The sequence below is a fragment of the Diorhabda sublineata genome, chromosome 10 (genome assembly GCF_026230105.1).
Source record: "Diorhabda sublineata isolate icDioSubl1.1 chromosome 10, icDioSubl1.1, whole genome shotgun sequence".
In the NCBI taxonomy this organism is placed as follows: domain Eukaryota; kingdom Metazoa; phylum Arthropoda; class Insecta; order Coleoptera; family Chrysomelidae; genus Diorhabda; species Diorhabda sublineata.
In genome coordinates, this window is record NC_079483.1 from 5376597 (window position 1) to 5394169 (window position 17573).

General features: G+C 31.9%; 5 protein-coding genes across 6 annotated transcripts; 3 read left to right on the forward strand and 2 right to left on the reverse strand.

Annotated features, from left to right (window-relative positions):
- Nucleotides 1-4868: 4868 nt before the first annotated feature.
- Nucleotides 4869-6904, reverse strand: LOC130449589 (malectin). The gene is made up of 2 exons (XM_056787516.1): nucleotides 6329-6904; nucleotides 4869-5392 (listed from the first exon to the last, which is right to left on the reverse strand). Exons 1-2 carry the CDS (start codon nucleotides 6801-6803, stop codon nucleotides 5058-5060), a joined length of 810 nt encoding a protein of 269 aa, XP_056643494.1. The 5' UTR covers nucleotides 6804-6904; the 3' UTR covers nucleotides 4869-5057.
- Nucleotides 6905-7359: 455 nt separating this feature from the next.
- LOC130449450 (uncharacterized) lies at nucleotides 7360-9547 on the forward strand. The gene is made up of 2 exons (XM_056787264.1): nucleotides 7360-7843; nucleotides 8611-9547. The coding sequence occupies exons 1-2, from the start codon at nucleotides 7548-7550 to the stop codon at nucleotides 9497-9499; spliced, it is 1185 nt and encodes a 394-aa protein (XP_056643242.1). The 5' UTR covers nucleotides 7360-7547; the 3' UTR covers nucleotides 9500-9547.
- On the reverse strand, nucleotides 7852-9798 carry LOC130449451 (uncharacterized). The gene is made up of 2 exons (XM_056787265.1): nucleotides 9577-9798; nucleotides 7852-8533 (listed from the first exon to the last, which is right to left on the reverse strand). The coding sequence occupies exons 1-2, from the start codon at nucleotides 9779-9781 to the stop codon at nucleotides 7911-7913; spliced, it is 828 nt and encodes a 275-aa protein (XP_056643243.1). The 5' UTR covers nucleotides 9782-9798; the 3' UTR covers nucleotides 7852-7910.
- Nucleotides 9799-10512: 714 nt separating this feature from the next.
- On the forward strand, nucleotides 10513-13556 carry LOC130449355 (gastrula zinc finger protein XlCGF26.1-like). Of its 2 annotated transcripts, none has more exons than XM_056787128.1 (3): nucleotides 10513-10787; nucleotides 10848-12046; nucleotides 13296-13556. In XM_056787128.1, exons 1-2 carry the CDS (start codon nucleotides 10647-10649, stop codon nucleotides 11979-11981), a joined length of 1275 nt encoding a protein of 424 aa, XP_056643106.1. In that variant the 5' UTR covers nucleotides 10513-10646; the 3' UTR covers nucleotides 11982-12046; nucleotides 13296-13556. The 2 variants fall into 2 exon arrangements, with proteins under 2 accessions (XP_056643106.1, XP_056643107.1); XM_056787129.1 differs by having other exon boundaries at nucleotides 10519-10787; nucleotides 13337-13556.
- Nucleotides 13557-14772: 1216 nt separating this feature from the next.
- LOC130449356 (zinc finger protein 888-like) lies at nucleotides 14773-16690 on the forward strand. Its single transcript, XM_056787132.1, has 2 exons — nucleotides 14773-15290; nucleotides 15352-16690. The coding sequence occupies exons 1-2, from the start codon at nucleotides 15153-15155 to the stop codon at nucleotides 16591-16593; spliced, it is 1380 nt and encodes a 459-aa protein (XP_056643110.1). The 5' UTR covers nucleotides 14773-15152; the 3' UTR covers nucleotides 16594-16690.
- Nucleotides 16691-17573: the final 883 nt, after the last annotated feature.

A 17573-nucleotide genomic window follows, 5' to 3' on the forward strand; every position in this document is an offset into this window, starting at 1 on the left:
GGATGGACTGGCGCAAAAACCCTTTTTCGGACACTTACTCTACTCCTGGTCTTGTTTTCGCTGTAGACTAGTTCTTCGAGAACAATCCGCTGGACTTGCGCGTAGTCGGGTTGGGACTTCCTACTTACAATGGTGTTCCTTGGTTGGTTTTTTGATTTGACGATAATATCGTTGCTTTTACGTTTTAGAAAGATAATAACTTCGTTGCATATCTAATTAAACTCCAGCTCAAGTTTTGTATCTTTCACCTGCCACCGGGTTATCACTTTGCAACCTTAAAAAGTACGAAATTGGTGATATAAAACATTTTATTTTGATATTATGTATATTTATTTATTATCACCCTCGATATCTACCCTTTCTCTATCCACATATCTTCCATTATTGAAAAGAACACAAGATGTCTTTGTGCAGATTTGACCTTAGGAAAAAGGTCATAAAGGTCATATGGTGCAAGATTCGGCGAATAAGGTGGGTGGTTTAACAATGGGATGTTGTACTTTGCACGTGCGGAATGAGGCACAAGTTTTGCACACACTTAACAAAAAAAAACAGCACCTATACAAAAGAAAGCACGGCTACACTAGTTTGTCTACAGGCGCGGTAGACATAGCATTCGAAACAGTAAGCTTAAGGCTAATCAGCTTACAGTCTGTAACCTTTGACGCATGCATACTTTTTCTGTAGCAGCGCTTGTCATTACTTAATAGCCACACCTCGTATTTCCTCATGTTTGATAAACTTGAACGTAAGCCACAAAGTTAAGTCCTGTAAACGTAATTAAGCACAAAACTAGTACAATTGTTCTAAATATTGTAAATTACTGACTTGAAAAAACTGCAAAAATACTCAATTTCAGCGGCATTTGTTTCACTAAAACAGATCTATAGAGTCCTTTCAACACCACAAAACAATACAACAATAACCGAACCACCGAAAAAAAATTACGAAAGGTTAAGAGATCGTTTACCCCACGATCGCCATTTTGACGTAGATCAGCTGTTTTCTTAGATTGTCTAATTAATCCGACGCCATATTGTACTTGTGCGACGTAGAGACCATAGATAACTTTAATGTACGGGGTGAGTCAATTATGGTGGAAATCCAGTCAGTTATGTTTCTATTGTAAATACACAGATATGAAATCCATTCGTAATATTTGTTCCCAACTTATGTTTACTCTGCGACCGTCATTTTGACGTACATCAGCTGTTTTCTTAGATTTCCTAATTATTACCTGTTTTTCAATATTTGTTTGTATTTGTTAATTTATCTCTTCAACTGGCTATTAATTTCATTTAAATGAACTCGAGGTAAATTTATATTGTATTTTTAATAATGTCATGTCGCACATACGTACAAATATATCAAAAAAATGAAAATTAAATAATTATATTAGATTAGAAATTTAACATTTTTGGATGTAATAATGTATCTGTGATTTATCTTCACTTGAAAATCATTTTTATTAATAGTCTTATCGTACCTTTTACAATAGCATTTAAGATATTTTTATCTAAATGTATCACTTTTGAAAAAAATTATATCTATGTGTTATATTGCTGTTCATAATATACACTTTCTCTACCAATTTTTCACTATCATCACCATTTTTGGAAAATTAAAAGCGCCATTTGTTGCATGTATAGTACGACAGTGATAAAAAAATTAAATATATATCACATACTTTTTACTCTATGTATGTAATTACATAAAGAAAAGACCTTAACTCTCTATTCTGATGGGACGTATTCTTTCCCAGAATTTAAATTTTCCTTTATGCGCGTCATCAATGACGTATTCATTCACCCCATATTTTGAGGTTATGTATCTGAGTTAATATTAAAGATAGAGAGAGAACGAGGTATATTTATTTAAGTGGGATTTAAGTATTGATAAAGAAGGAGAGAAAGTCCACTTATATGCTTCTCCCTCTCTATATTTAATATTAACTCTATGACTTTTGACATTAATTGACACGTCGTGGTAAGTTAAGTATCGTTTTGTCAACTTTCTTATTAATAAACAAATGGAAATATACTATCAGCCAAAAGTTTTTGCACACCCTATAGTTTACGTGAATAAATATAATACGATTGATTTCCAGACGATGAAAACCTATTTGAAAGCGCGGAAATATATTAGAGTTAGTACACTTTGGTGTTTAATTTTGCTATAATATATAAGCTTTTTCGTAGTGGGATTGTGGAAAAATTGAAACACCATCTAACATCACTAACTCAAATATATTTCCCAGTTTTCAAATATGCATTCATCGTCTGGGAATTAATTGGTTGAGAATTACGACGTTTTAAATTTCTTTGTTTCTTCTAATTTATTGAAAAATTGTTATTTAAAAAGTATATAGATAAAAAAATTGGGAGGTGAAAGGAAAATGACGTTAAATCAAATTATCTATCTTCAATTTTAAAAAACGAAGTTTTTGAATAAGTATTATATATTTATCAATGTTAATATCATAATATGATACCCTGAAGAAGGTAAAAATTTTACAGAAACGTCTAAGAAAAATTTGTAAAAATGGCGTTTTTCCTTTTCCGATAATAGAATTTTTGAAGTATCTTTTTTTAACTGTGATTCTAATAGATTTGGTAAAATGAAAAAATATTTTTTATAATAAATAACCGATCGATTCAATGCAAAACACTTTTGGAATTTAGTATACTTGAAGACTTAGTAATGAGATGTGGTTGATGGTTGTTATATAAAATATGGCCTAATTTTTTTCTATTAATGTTGTTGAAATTACTGTTACTGTATGTTACCTACATTCTTATTAAATGTCGAAATATCTCAATATATATGTAAAATAAATTATTATCCATGAGATTCGAATTTTTTTTCGCGAATAATAACAATAAAAACAAGAAAGACAAACCCCTATCTACATCCAGATAACGGAAAGTTTTCAAATCCCCACGAGGCCGATTCATAAACTTGACTTTCCGTTTGTCGTTGCCGTAGTAAATTCTATACCCTCAACTTAACGTTGCTGAAGTTAACCTCAAAATTTTTTTAACGTATGTACTGCTGTTTGTTTTTAGTTGTAATACGGTGTTTATACACGATATTATAGAAAATAACGGAAGAAATTTTTTACTGGCACAAACTCAAACGAAGTGATTGGCCTTTTTCTATTGGTACTAAAACTACTACGAACGACCGACGGTAAAAGATAAAATACCGATTCATAAACTTGATTTTCCTTTTGACGTTAACCGTTAACCTAAAAAATTTATTCTTTTTGACGTCTGTACTGCTTTTTGTTTTCGTAACTAACAACGCAAACGGATTTCATTAGCTCTTTTCTATTCTTCATCGAACAATAATCACTAGCAATTCTTCGGTATGTCCTCTCTCCTCGAATCGCTTTAAAACATGGCCGACGCCTTGTTGCAATGACTGTTCAATAGATGGCGCTCGCGTCGCTCTGCCAGGACCTCAAACACCCCAAGGATTTGAGAGAACTGCTCTCACCAATAACCAACATTAAAGATCATAAGTTGAAAAATGTATTTATTTTATCATACTAGGCTTACCTCAAAGTTTATGTCTCATGAAGTCAAAGTGGCCACCTTATGAAGAGATATCTTGAGTCTTGAAAATTCGAGGGTGATCGAGCAATATCAGTCCGATTTCACAGGTATCTTTCATCACCAACTGAAACGCTATTTGTATTTTGTTATTATTATATATACAGGTCAATAGGCCTTATAAGCACAAGTGTTCTTGCTGCCTTCCCTTATCTAGTTTTGTTCATGGCAGCTTCACGCCAGTTATCTATTCATATTCTTTCTAAATCTTCCCTACATGCTGATATCCTATGTTTCTGTGGACGCTCCTTCTCCACTTAACAAGAATATTTTCAACCAACTATCTTCGATTCTTTTTGGTCTGACCACATATCCCATCTTCCTTTTTATTCATGATCCATCACTTATTGTCATACAGCATCACTGGGAGTATAAATGTCTTGTCAATGCTGCTCTTGAAATATTTTTTGATATTGATAGCTTTCTTAGTGTTCCAAACGTTCTGTTAACTCTAACCAATCTTTTGTGATTTCGCTGGTTGGACCTCTTCCGTTTTCCTGTAACCCAGGCAGAGATAAAACCACTTGTGTCTGAATTATCTCACCACTCCTGTTGGGAACCATTAGGATCTTTTAATCATATAGTTAAGTGATACAAAATGTCCCTTATTTTACCTCCCATTAACGCATCGTCTTGCATTACTTAATTTTTTTCTTATATTTCTGGTTATTATTGTACTCGTTAACATTTATTACTTAAACCAAGTCGTACACTGACCGCTCCTAATGGGAACCAACGCCACAGTTAAGTGATTCCAAGTGTCCCTTAGACACTTGAAGTTCAATTAACGTATCAAATTACTTCTATTGTGACTGTGAAGTTTAATTAATAAATAGTTTCTTCCCAAGTAGTGATTTTAGTTTTTTAACTTATGCATGTTAATCAACCAACACGATAAGACGGTTTGTTGTTAAGTAACAAAGTAGTTTTAATACAAAGAATATGGTCAACTATCATTTGTTAAGTCAAAGATACATTACAACCCCCAGGTATTCAAACTCCTAGAATTTATCAAATATATACTACCGGTTTTGACCTGTCGTCACTTTAAATTGGTTGAAGTCTTTTTCATCTCCATATCTTAAATTAATTTCTAGTTTTACATCCTTCCATTTTTAAAGATATTGTCTTGTTGCTAATTTTTTTTAAACTTCCTAATGTCATTTTATTTCCTTAATAGTTTCTCCTAAAAATAGAGCCTAAAATCTGCTACAGGACCTTGAAAGATAATATTATTAAAAAAACATGTCGATACTAACAAGGAATGTTTACTTTTCAATCCATTCATTTTGAATTACACAATTCGTGAAAATTCAAGAAAAAATATATATATATATATATATATATATATATATATAAATAAAAAGTTAATGTCACTTCTAGATCAAATATTAACAATAAATATTTCTCTATTAAATAATAAAAATTAAATATTCAGTGGCATCACAATTTACATAAACAAAATAACAAAGGTATGAAGGCTCCTATTGCAATGAAAATAGGTAACATGAGTGAAGAATCATCTGCAGTGTAAGGATCAGGTTGTTTAGGTCCACTAGGTCTTCTAGATTTTGGAATAGTTTCACTTTCTTCTTTCAATTCCTCCACAGGAGGACTCGGTTCAACAGGAATCGGAGGTAATTTGGAAACATCTTCATATTTACCTTTTATAACATACATGGCATTTATTTTTGGATTATCTTTATAACCTTTAATAAATTCTACACGAATACGACCTCCTCGAATTTCCGATTCTTCCCCATTAACATAAAGCCGTCCTAAAAAGTATATAACATGCTATTCATGTGCTTAATCAAGAAAACTTAAAATTCAAAAATCAAAATTATTTAAATTTCATGTTCTAACACATCCAGTTATTTCTTTTGTAAAACAGCAGGATTAGAAAGTTTTATTTGAAAAAACAAAACAAATTATATCAATAAAATTTCCACCAGATCTGTTATAGATTTTGGGGTTCTACCCTAGTTTAGGTCATAAGAATTCTAAAAATTTTCCATTTTATTCATTTCTTCAGTGAATTTTAGATGAGAATGGGGTTTGAAAACCAAAATTTCAACACTTTTGTGACTTATCTTCAAAAACTGTACTAATTTTTTTTCTTAGAATGTAGTTAGTAGTAGAATACATACAAAAACGAACAATTGAGGTCCTTAAAATAAAAGGAATATATATGCCTTTTTTAATTTATAAATATGAATGTGTCAAAACTTTGGGGCAAAACAGATACAATTGAAATATTCGAGTGCTATCTTTTAGGGAGTAGAAATACTATATGAATTATTTCTGCAGTTTAATTGGTGTGAAACAGGTATAGGTGTCACTTATATCCATTTTATTCCAAATAGAATTTCTAATTTACTTAGAAACAACCAAACAATCATTTTCTGTATTAGCTTTGTTAAATATTTTGGTTTTTACCATTATTGTAAAAATCTGATGACCTTTACATTTTGAGTTTGGGTACCATATTTTTAACTAGGTGCCCTGGCAGACTTTTCCTACTACCTCAGTCTATAAATAAAAGACCTAAACTTTTATATAAAATAAACTTGAAAGAAATAAGTCTTATTTTTATCTTAAATACACAGAAAAAAAATAATTGAAAATAATAGTTTTTCGATTTTTTTCACCAAAAATATGATGAACCCCCCCTCCAAATATTTACCCTTTTATTATATGAATAGTTAAGTTACCTTTTGTTATTTTGAACGGTATATATTCATCGTGGGCAACTCCTCTCCCAACTTTTTCAAAAATATCTAAATCAGCTATAATTGTATGATCACCATTTAATACTACATCAAATACTTTCTGGTCGGGTGCATTGAAGTACACTTCGCAAAATTTTAATACCAATACATAATCTCCGTCTGAATTTACTGGAATGTCGTATCCAAAGGTATTTGTGTGATACCTTTCAGTCTGATATAATATGTAGTCGTTAGGTGGAACTCTGCCAATTAAAAGTCGTTTGCCATAATCTGAGGCGATACCAATACGCCCGTGTAAAGGATCTCGTTCATATCGAATTCCAAATGAATCTGTGTGAGCTTCACCACCGCAATTTATGGCATAAATTAACTGACCATTACTACATTCGATTTCTAAAATACTATTAACTAAACTTAATGCTATACATATTAATCTATAGATAAAATTTTTGTTCATTTTTAAATTACAAGAAAAATTTCTGGAGTAACTGTTTATCACCGGTTCATTTAATATAATTCCATAATATACACAGCTATGGAGGTTAACTTCAACATATATTACGTTGATTAGCTTCTAAATATGTCAACTGTCGGATTGATTTAAGTCTAAATTTCGAAATATACATCAGTTCTTCGGTTAATTATAATGACATCATTAACGTATGAGCTATAAAAATAAAACATTAATTTCTTATTTCTCAAACCTTTTTATATAGTTATGTTGATACATTTTCTTGATTTTAGAACTCTCGAATAAAATTTCGTTTAAAAGTAAATAATCTTAACGTCAAGATTATATGCTTTTAAGTGCGAATCAAGATAATTAAAAAACAAAATATGTAAATTAGAGACCAAAGAGAAGTTTTATATATGTAATGCAATTTATATAATTGCATAATAATTGTCAATTTGTTAGAATTTCATCTTTATTGTTTATATTTATAAAACTGGAAATCAAATTCTTTATTTAGATATATTTCAATATTGAGAATATAAATATTGTGAACAAACAAAATATTATTTTAAGGGCCCCCGCAGACTGCAGACTTTTTATCGGCCGATAGTTTAGTCGGGTTGGGCTGAAAGTGCGCACACCGAGCCAACTAAACAGTTTGGTTGGTGAACAGGGCGCAGACTATCCAACAGTCGGCCGACTATTCTCGAACTAGTTTGTAACGGACTGTTGAAGCGGTCACACAATATGAAAATGTTGTCCAGAAAAATTATTGCTCTCATCATACTCCGGAGGAGGATAATCAAGAAGAGATTGCGAGAGCATTGGGTGCATCCCATTCTCAGTGACAGATTAGTTAGTGGAAAATTTTACACTATGCATTCCAAATTACTTGATTACCCGAAAAAATTTTTCGCCTATTATCGAATGAGCATTACCAGCTTCAATGAACTTGTCAAGCTAATTGGACCAGCAATAGCGAAGGAGGATACAAATTTAAGACTTTCTATACCTGTGGAGGAGAGATTGAGCGTTACGATAAGGTAAGATAAACCACAAATACTTTTCAACTATTTTTATTAGAATAATATTACAAAATTCGGAAAATATTTACAAGTCATATATTTGCGATTCATCTGAAAAATTTGAATAATAAGACTGGGCTGTATCGTTGGAGTTGCCAGGTGATGAAATGTTTCGAATGGTTGTCGGTTGCGAAATTGGAAAAGAGTACAAGGGTTGCTGAACTCTGTTGTACGTACATGTTGGCGGAGACTGAGCGCACCTAGCTGATCTTATCTGTTTAAAAACGTTAAGAATACTTATTTTAGCATCAAGTTTTTCTTCTGCGGTTAAACTTTGGAGTGAAGGGACCAGTGACAAAGCGAAGTTCACATCTTCATCAGTATTAGGCTCATTTAATGCCTTTAATAATGCTTCATCCACGTCCGTCTGCTTCGGTACATTAGGTCTCTTTTTCCGCTGACGAATAGGGGTGGGAGTGGATGAACCAGCTTGATCATCATGCTCATCATTTGATAGAAAATTTTCCTCTTCCAGGTTACCTTCAGTAAGTCGGTTTTCCATGCATGGAAGTAAAAATAATAACTGTTCAAAGTAGACATATTTACGCCTTTTATTCGCAGCTTGCCCCGACTTAGTGTTCTTTTGAGCGTTTAATTCGCGACGAAAGCAAGTCCTTAAATTAGCCCATTTTTTTTGCACATCACGACCTGAAAAATATTGAAATTTAATTAATTTTTAATTTTTTACAGATATTGAAATATAATTAATTTTTATTTTTTTACAGATATCTGGCTACAGGAGCTAGTTTCAATACATTATCTTTTGATTATCTGATGGGAGCTTCTACAATACGAGATATTACTAAAACTACATGTGAGCAAATATGGAATATACTTCAACCATTGTATATGTCAACCAAAGAAGAAGGCGACTGGATTAAAATCGCAGACGAATTCTATAGTCGCACAAACTTTCCAAACATCATTGGAGCAATTGATGGCAAACATATACGGATGATACAGCCAGAACATTCCGGTTCATCATATTTTAACTACAAAAAGTTTTTTTCGTGCGTGTTAATGGCTTGGACAGACGCAGATTATAAATTTGTATATATAGACGTTGGTTCTTATGGAACAGCTAGTGATTCGGAAATATTTAAATCATCAGAAATGGGTAAACGGCTGTCCCAAAACCGATTAAATATTCCCTCCGGAAGGCAATTGCCTAATGATAATGTCGGAGATGTTATTCCATTCTCTGTCGTAGGGGATGAAGCGTTTGGACTTGGCAATCATATACTACGTCCTTATGCAAAAAGAAATTTAAACTACACCAAACGAATTTTCAACTATAGACATACAAGAGCTCGACGAATGGTTGAGTGTACTTTTGGGATTCTTGGTAACAAATGGCGTATATTTCACCGACCAATGGATGTCAATATCAATTTTTGTGTCAAAATAATTAAAGCTTGCTGTGTCCTGCATAATTATGTAAGAATCAAAGATGGAATAAATTTCACAGAAACTCTCTACAATTGTCCCATGAATAACTTAACTATAAATGAAGACAACCGAGGAAGAAATAATATGAATAACGTGCGACAGTACATGTCGTCATACTTTATTTCTCCCGGAGGCGCGATTCCGTGTCAATATAACAAAGTGTAATAATTGTAAATAGATAAATAAATAAATAAATAAAAATTCACATAAGTACTCTAATATTTTTATTTTTACATTCCTACCTTTGTTTGTTTTCTCCTCAGCGCTAAGCGAATTCCAATCAACAACAACTGCTTCGCAAACTTCCTCCCACAGTTTTTTCTTCATATTCGCGTCGGAGTACTCCTTTAAAATTTTTTTATAAAGCGCAGGTCTTTTCTCGACTTCTTCAATTAAGTTTTCGACGGAACTTTCTATAATCAACAATTGTGATTTGGGCGAAGCCATATTGAATAGAAGCACACGACGCCAAATCACAGAGCGAACTGAACTATCGGCCGACTAAACAATCGTCGTGTATGCGCAGGCTAAATATGACTTCATCGCGCTGGCAAATATATTTCGAGATAATTGACAGTAAAATAAATTCATGACGTCATTACTACTGACATTTGTGCTGATGTACTGATTTAATATTTAAGATTATGTCTTATTCCTATGCTCTCTTAGAAAAAACTTTAATACATTTGTAAACTTAATTTATCATGAACAAAGATGTCAGCATTTGGAAAGTGGAAAATTTGGTATAACAGATGAAACTATTCCACATTATCAGTATGACAGTAGCAAAAGAAGACAATACAAAATAACTATGATCAGGTTAATTCGATCATGATCTGAATGCTGAGAAACTAACCGGGATCTCGAGATCACATTCATTGCTGTTCTGGAACTGATAGAGTTAATCGGATTGTAATCATATGATAGAATCTTTCACAGAACATACCCTAAGATAGTATGTTCTGAAGGATATTTTCTATAATTGTAGAAGGTGGTACAATATCAAAAGTATAGCGATACGTGAATATACATAATAGTAGACAGGCTTTCAGCTCTTTTTGGTAAAAGAATCAAGTATAAAGCTAATAAATTTGATCAATGTGAGCTTTTAATCCCCTATACTAAATTTCAATGATAGGTGAGTATCGGAATCTAGCTGCTGCAGTGATTGACAGTCACGATGATCCAAATGTCATTTTCTCTAAAACAAACAATGTTGCCGATTCGTTAGACTCTAGAGTATTGTCGGAATTTGGAAACATTTTTTTAAGTGTATTTTATTTTGTAATAAAAATTAATTTTGCTTACGATTATGTCTGTAACAAACTGTTTAATAAATAAATGTAGAATATGTTTTCACGGTGATGAAAACCAACAAATGCATCCCTTTTTCGACTCATGTTTAGAAGACATAAGTTTAGCTACAGTATTTGTAAATATTACCTCAATACAGGTATGTAATGGTTTTATTTATGAATGTATTCGTAGCTTTAGTGTCATCAATTGATTTTAGATTCAAAAAAATGATTGCTTTCCAAAAACTATATGTACATCATGCAAAACAAATATTGTGAATTTCAAAAATATGTTGTTATTTTTTCAAAAGACAGAAAATTTTCTTAAGAAACATATATGCGAAAAGAAAGTGGAATATGAAAATGAATTACATAGTTTTCGTGATATTGAATTTGCACAAAATGTTGATTATTTTGATGATAATGATCATAGTAATGAAACAGATATCTGTGGGGATGGAGATTTTAACTCTTCAGTGATGAATCGTGAAAATAAACCACCGGTAGCGGAAAACAGGGGAAATCAAGAATATAACAATATGGATTCGTTTAAATATACTTGTCAATGTGGAGATTGCTTTTTATATAAAAGTGGGTTCCGTCAGCATATGCAGTATAAGCATAGTATTTTATTAGAAGATGGCGATTTTGAACAGTACTCCGAAAAAATTACACTAAAAATACCTATCGGATTTCCAAATAACGTAGAATTTGTTTCTTCTAAAGTGACAATAAGAACTAAGAACTTGCGATGTCGAATTTGTGACGAGTCATTTTTAACTAAAGATGAAGTAAAATCACACGAAGTAATTCATAAAACATTCATATGTGATCATTGTGGTGCAGCTTTCTTAAAGAAAAATTATCTCGTCGATCATCTAAGAATACATTCAGAAGAAAGGCATTATGAATGTAAAATTTGTCAAAAAACATTCAAACATAGATATACTTATAGTGTCCATAAAAGATCGCACGAATTTACTAGGAATTTCGTATGTGAAACTTGTGGAACATGTTTTAAAACTAGAGGTACAATGAGGACTCACATTAGAATCAAACATAGCAACATACGAAATTACTCTTGTTCCGATTGTAACTTAACGTTCAATTTAAAATCCACTTTGAATAAACACTTTGCTAGAAAGCACACCCCGGATAGGAAAAAAAGTTTTGTTTGTAATAAATGTGGGGCTGCGTATTTGAACAAGAACACGCTCACTCGTCATATAACTGAAAAACATTTAGGCATGGCAAAATATTTTCCTTGTACTATATGCGAAAATAAAATGTATGTGATGAAAAAAGGTTTAAAAGCACACATGTTGAAGAAACATGGGATTGTGTATGAATGAAAGAAATTCTTAATAAAAAATGAAATCAACATTGGTACAGGAATTTGTTTCACCTTGAACTCAAGGTAAGTAACAAGATATTTATAAAAAAATAGTATATTTTTGTTATACAGGTTGTTCCATTACGTTTGAGACATAGAAGTACTCCAAAACAAAAATAATTAATAATTAATGAAACAAGCTTGGACAAAGTCCTGAAATGTATAATTATATGAAATTATAAAAATATAGTGGATTTTTCATATTATATAGTATGTCCCATTATGTTTGAGACATAGAAGTCCTCCAAAACAAACATAATTAATAATTAATGAAACAATGTTTGGACAAAATCCCGAAATGTATAATAATTGTATGAAATTATAAAAATATAGTGGATATTCCATATTATACAGGTTGTTCCATTACGTTTGAGACATGGAAGTCCCCCAAAATAAAAATAATTAATAATTAATGAAACAAGCTTGGACAAAGTCCCGAAATGAAATTATAAAAATATAGTGAATTTTCATAGTATACAGGTTGTCCCATTACGTTTAAGACATAGAAGTCATTCAAAATAAAATAATATTTAATGAGAACAACTACTGCTACCACCATCATTGGGTTGTTTCTTTTTGGAAAGTAAGATTAATTTCGTGAAGTTGGCTCATTTCCAATATAGGGAAGCTTTTCTTTTGTAGGGTTTGGATTGTGGTCTCTAACCTAACCAAACCTTATTTGTAGGAGCTCATTCACTACCACTCCCCTGACCTAAGAGGAACTGCCATCTCGTGGCAAAATTTAGGATGCTGCTAGAAAAGCTTCAATTCCTTATATATTCGTTATTTAACAATTGAAACTAATTCTACTATAAATTCTTGAATTATATAAGATTTTCGCGAAGTTTCGGAACATTATTGAACCTTCAGTGTTTACTAATGGTTTCTGAATAATAGTTCCACCCAAAATTTCTTTTACGTCAAACTTTCTAATAATTTTTGTGTGCCAAAAACATTTTCAATTGGAAAATTTTTTTTTTAATTTGAGCTCCTCCATCACAAACTACAAAATAATTTAAACAAGTTCAATCAATGATTGTTGAATCTAATTCAGGGTGAGGCAACATATGGATTTGAATCAACATCATTGGTAGCAGTCAGTGTAGTAGTGAGCATCACCTATATATAAAATTGATTATATTAGATATTTTTGGATTGTTTTTGATAAAAATCTACAGTAGATGATTATTATCCTTGTACAACTTAGTGTTAAATGTAAAGCAAAAGTTCTGGTCTCTATTTTGATACTATATTTATAATCAATTATTTTTAGGGTCTAAAAAGAAATGATTTGGAAATTATTATTTGTTGTAGTGTTTCTAAAGAGACTGACTGGAGCTTTGATAATATGCTAAAAAGATATTTTTATGAAACACATTCATTCAATTAGACCTAAAAGCAATAAATATACGGATCGAAATATTGTGATTTATTATTAAATAAAAGATTGTTTATATCATTTTGTGAATAATGAAAATCCAAGCAAAAAAATTGTATAGATTATTTTTTTTTTAAATACAAGTAATAATGACCATATTAATTATTAATATAACCAATTAGAATTCTGGAGTAAATTCTAGGAACAAGTATGAAGTCAAATATTTCGTCGTCTTGAGTTCAGGTCTCTTTGATAGAAAAATAGAGAGTTTCAAAAACCTTCAATTTTTGATTGTTTATTGAAACTAATTTTGTCTCGAAAGGTACTTAAAGTCAAAAAATAAACAATGATATGATTGACTTTTAACTTTTCTTTTTTGTTTATTTGCTGCATAGTCGAAAAAAACCTAGAGGAAATTTCGTACCTCTCATTTGCTGACCCCACGGCGGCCATTTTTAATCATTACATCAAAACTCAAGGTTTGTTTTTGGTAGCTGTACTGAACTGGACTAGTACAGGCCAGCTCTTGAGTGTATAGAATTAGTTCCATCGAATACAAACAACGATGTGATTCAGGCCTTGTAGTATTAACAATATTGGAAAACGGCTTATTGATATTTCACATTCGTCCGATGACGAAGACCGTTTCCAGATTACACTTATTGCACTGGCTGAACTGACTCCAGACCCAGTGCAAGTAGTACAGTGAAATGGGTGAACTAGTTCTCTTGCACTGTTACTAAGAACAGCGACACTAGCGCTAGTTTTGCTACAAAGAACGCTTTAGTGTACACTTCCTGAGCTAGTTCTGCCAGTGCAGCTACCAAGAGCAAATCTTCAGATTATTCTCACTCGATGTACGTTCCTTTTCAGTCTCACTATAGTGAGACCTAACTGAGCTTTTCTCCAGCCACCTATATAAGCTTGAGACCGTGTGCTTTGAATTCAGATTGAAAGTGAAGTTGAGGACATCACGTTGCCAGATTTTGTCATCCAAATAAGCAAGAAAGTACACAAAACTAAATGATTGCAAACAGTCATTGATGTGAATTCCTCCAGCCGTCATGGTTCAATGCTCGGCGTCCGTTTTTTAATAACGACTAAAATAATCGAAAATGCTTTTCGATACTTTCACAAGAATTGAAAAATTAAAGTCTCACTTTTAAGAACAAATCAAAAATCCCCATTGGTTGACGTTAGTCCTAATAGATCTAACCTTCCTAACATATATTAAAATAGAAAAGATTCTATTATATGACTATGACCACCGAACATACCCGATTACCTCAATCAGTTTCCGAACGTGATACTGATTACTTTCCGAACATTCACATCATGATTGAGTATCCAACCAAGACCTTGTATTCAATAAATAGATTGAATTCTATGGCGTTTGCAAATTATACGAGGTTACAAATTCAATTTATCTAGACTAACGTGTAAACAGTTGAAAAACTATTAAACTACAATCATAGAAAGTATTGTTTTCTGCTAGTAGATGGAACTACGATCTAAATTTGACAAAAGTTTCTTTCAAGTCAATAACATAACCTCAAATTTCATTTACAAAAATACCCGTGTTATGAATTTTGTTTTTTTGATAAATAATTCAGGAAATAAATAAAATTTTCATAAATAGAATCTATAAGATATATGTCGAGATAGTGGAACATCTGTACGAGAGTTTCATAGCTGTTGGATATATATTTTGATATGTTTATTTTTTTATTATAAAAATTTTGATATTTCATAATGTCTGCAGAAAATATAATTGATTTGGGCAAATGTAGAATCTGTCTTCGAATGGATTGTGAAATGGACTCTTTCTTCAATGTCTACTACGAAGATTTGAGTTTAGCAAAAGTTTTCAGGAATATAACTTCGTTTGATGTAAATATGTTTTTTAATAGATTTGTTTAGAATAAATGTTTGTTGTACTTTTTCTTTACAGGTTGAAGAGGATGATCGTTTGCCAAAAAACATTTGTATATCCTGTAGATCAACTATAATTAATTTCAATAACTTGATATCAATATTTCAAGATACCGAAGTCTATCTCAAAAACCAGTTATGTAAACAGGAATTGCTTGAAGATGTTTTTACAGAGGAAATAATTTTAGAAGAAACAGAATGTGATGAAGCTGAGGAGGATCATAAAAACTTTAATTATGAAACTGGCAATAAAATACAACAAGATTTCACGCAATTAAGCAATGTGAATGGTGAATACGATTATAAATGTGATTATATCAGTGAACTTAGTGAATTTTGTCCAAAAGAAGATGTGAACCATTCTGATCCTAAGGATAAGTCGAATAATAAGATTTCTGAGGTAAAAAATACCCTCGAGAAACTTTCAGCTAACGGTGAATTCAGATATGTAAATGCTGTCAAATACATATGTGAATGTGGTGATTCTTTTCTATATAAAATGGGATTTCGCCACCATAAGCAATACAGGCATAATGTTATATTAGATGAAGACGATTTTCAGAAATACTCTGAGGCAATTCAGTTGACAATCCCAACAGGTTATTCCAACCCTATTGAATATGTTTCTCCCAGACAGTTGCTGAAAAGAAACAAGTTGGTTTGCAGAATATGTTCAACTAAATTCGAAACTAAGGAAGAAGTTAAAATACACGAAGAAATTCATAAAACTCATATATGTGATAAATGTGGAGCAGCATTCTTAAAGAAGAGTTATCTACAAGATCATCAACTTATGCATTCAGAAGAAAGGCGTTATGGTTGTAAAGTGTGTGGAAAAGCATTCAAACACCGACACACTTTAAGTGTACATAAAAAGACTCACGAAGACGTTAGAGGGTTCATTTGTGAAGTCTGTGGTGACAGTTTTAGAGCGAGAGCAACCCTTCATACTCATACTCTCCTTAAACATAGCGACATTAAAAATTTCCCTTGTCCTAGTTGTAATTTACGTTTCAATTTGAAATCGTCCCGAGATAAACATTTTGTGAGGAAACATACGTTCAACAGGGAAAAAAGTTTTGTTTGTAGTAAATGTGGGGCTGCCTATTTGAATAAAACAACATTAACTCGGCATATTTCAGATAAACATTTAGGGCAAGCGAAATATTATCATTGCACAATATGTGAAAATAAAATGTACGTTATGAAGAAGGGATTAAGGACTCATATGATGAAAAAACATGGTATATTTGATGTATAACGACTGTATTTGTTAATTTAATAAGTATTTTTTACTACGTGTTACTAATTATTAAAAAAAATTCTTACTGGATTAAAATTATACTCTTGAATTTCCATTAATTTTTCTAATTTCGTGAGAAAATCGGGTGTTTCATATATACTTACACTTAAATTAGAGGTCAATCAAGTATTACATAAAGCAATTTTTGAAGATTTTTTAACCCCTCGCCTCACGACGTAACGCACCGAAGTGACGATTTTTACCTACAATTATGTTGACTAAAACTCCTGAAAGTTGCTATAAAATTTTTCTTATTATTTTGAAAGAGTGCGGTAATAATAAATAAAACAAGAGGTTTCTAGTTTCCAATATTTACGTATATTTTTTTTATATATATTGTTATTTAATAACAAACAATCACATATGATGTCATAAAAAATTTGTTTAACTTTAAAATATGGTAAAATGACCTCAAAGTCTTAATAAACTTTTATTACAAATCCTACATTAAGTTGTGCCAGTATCCTGACGTAGTTTTCCCTGTGACGCGAGCGCTATCTAGTGGTGAGATACGACAACTGGGCGTCGTCCATATTGTTAATGTGCTTATCGTAAACAAACCAGGGTGATTCCGCTACCATTACCTAGCACAAATTAAAAGCGCTCCGAAACATAGAGTGCGCTCTACAACGTGTTGAGTTTGTAGCGTATGTGTAACCGAACGAGTCATGCGAGTTGCCTTTATTGCCCCCTGTAAAGCGAGCGCTATCTAGTGGTCAGATACGTCAGCTGGGCGTTGGTCATATTGTTGATGTGTTTATCTTGAACAAACCAGGGTGATTCCGCTACCGTTACCTTGCACTAATTAAAAACACTCCGAAACATGGCTTCTGGGCTTGTTGAGTTTGTAGAGTATGTGTCACCGAACGATTTTTAGGGTTCACGAGTCATGCGGATCGCATTTTTTTGCCCTGTTACGCGAGCTCTATCTAGCGGTC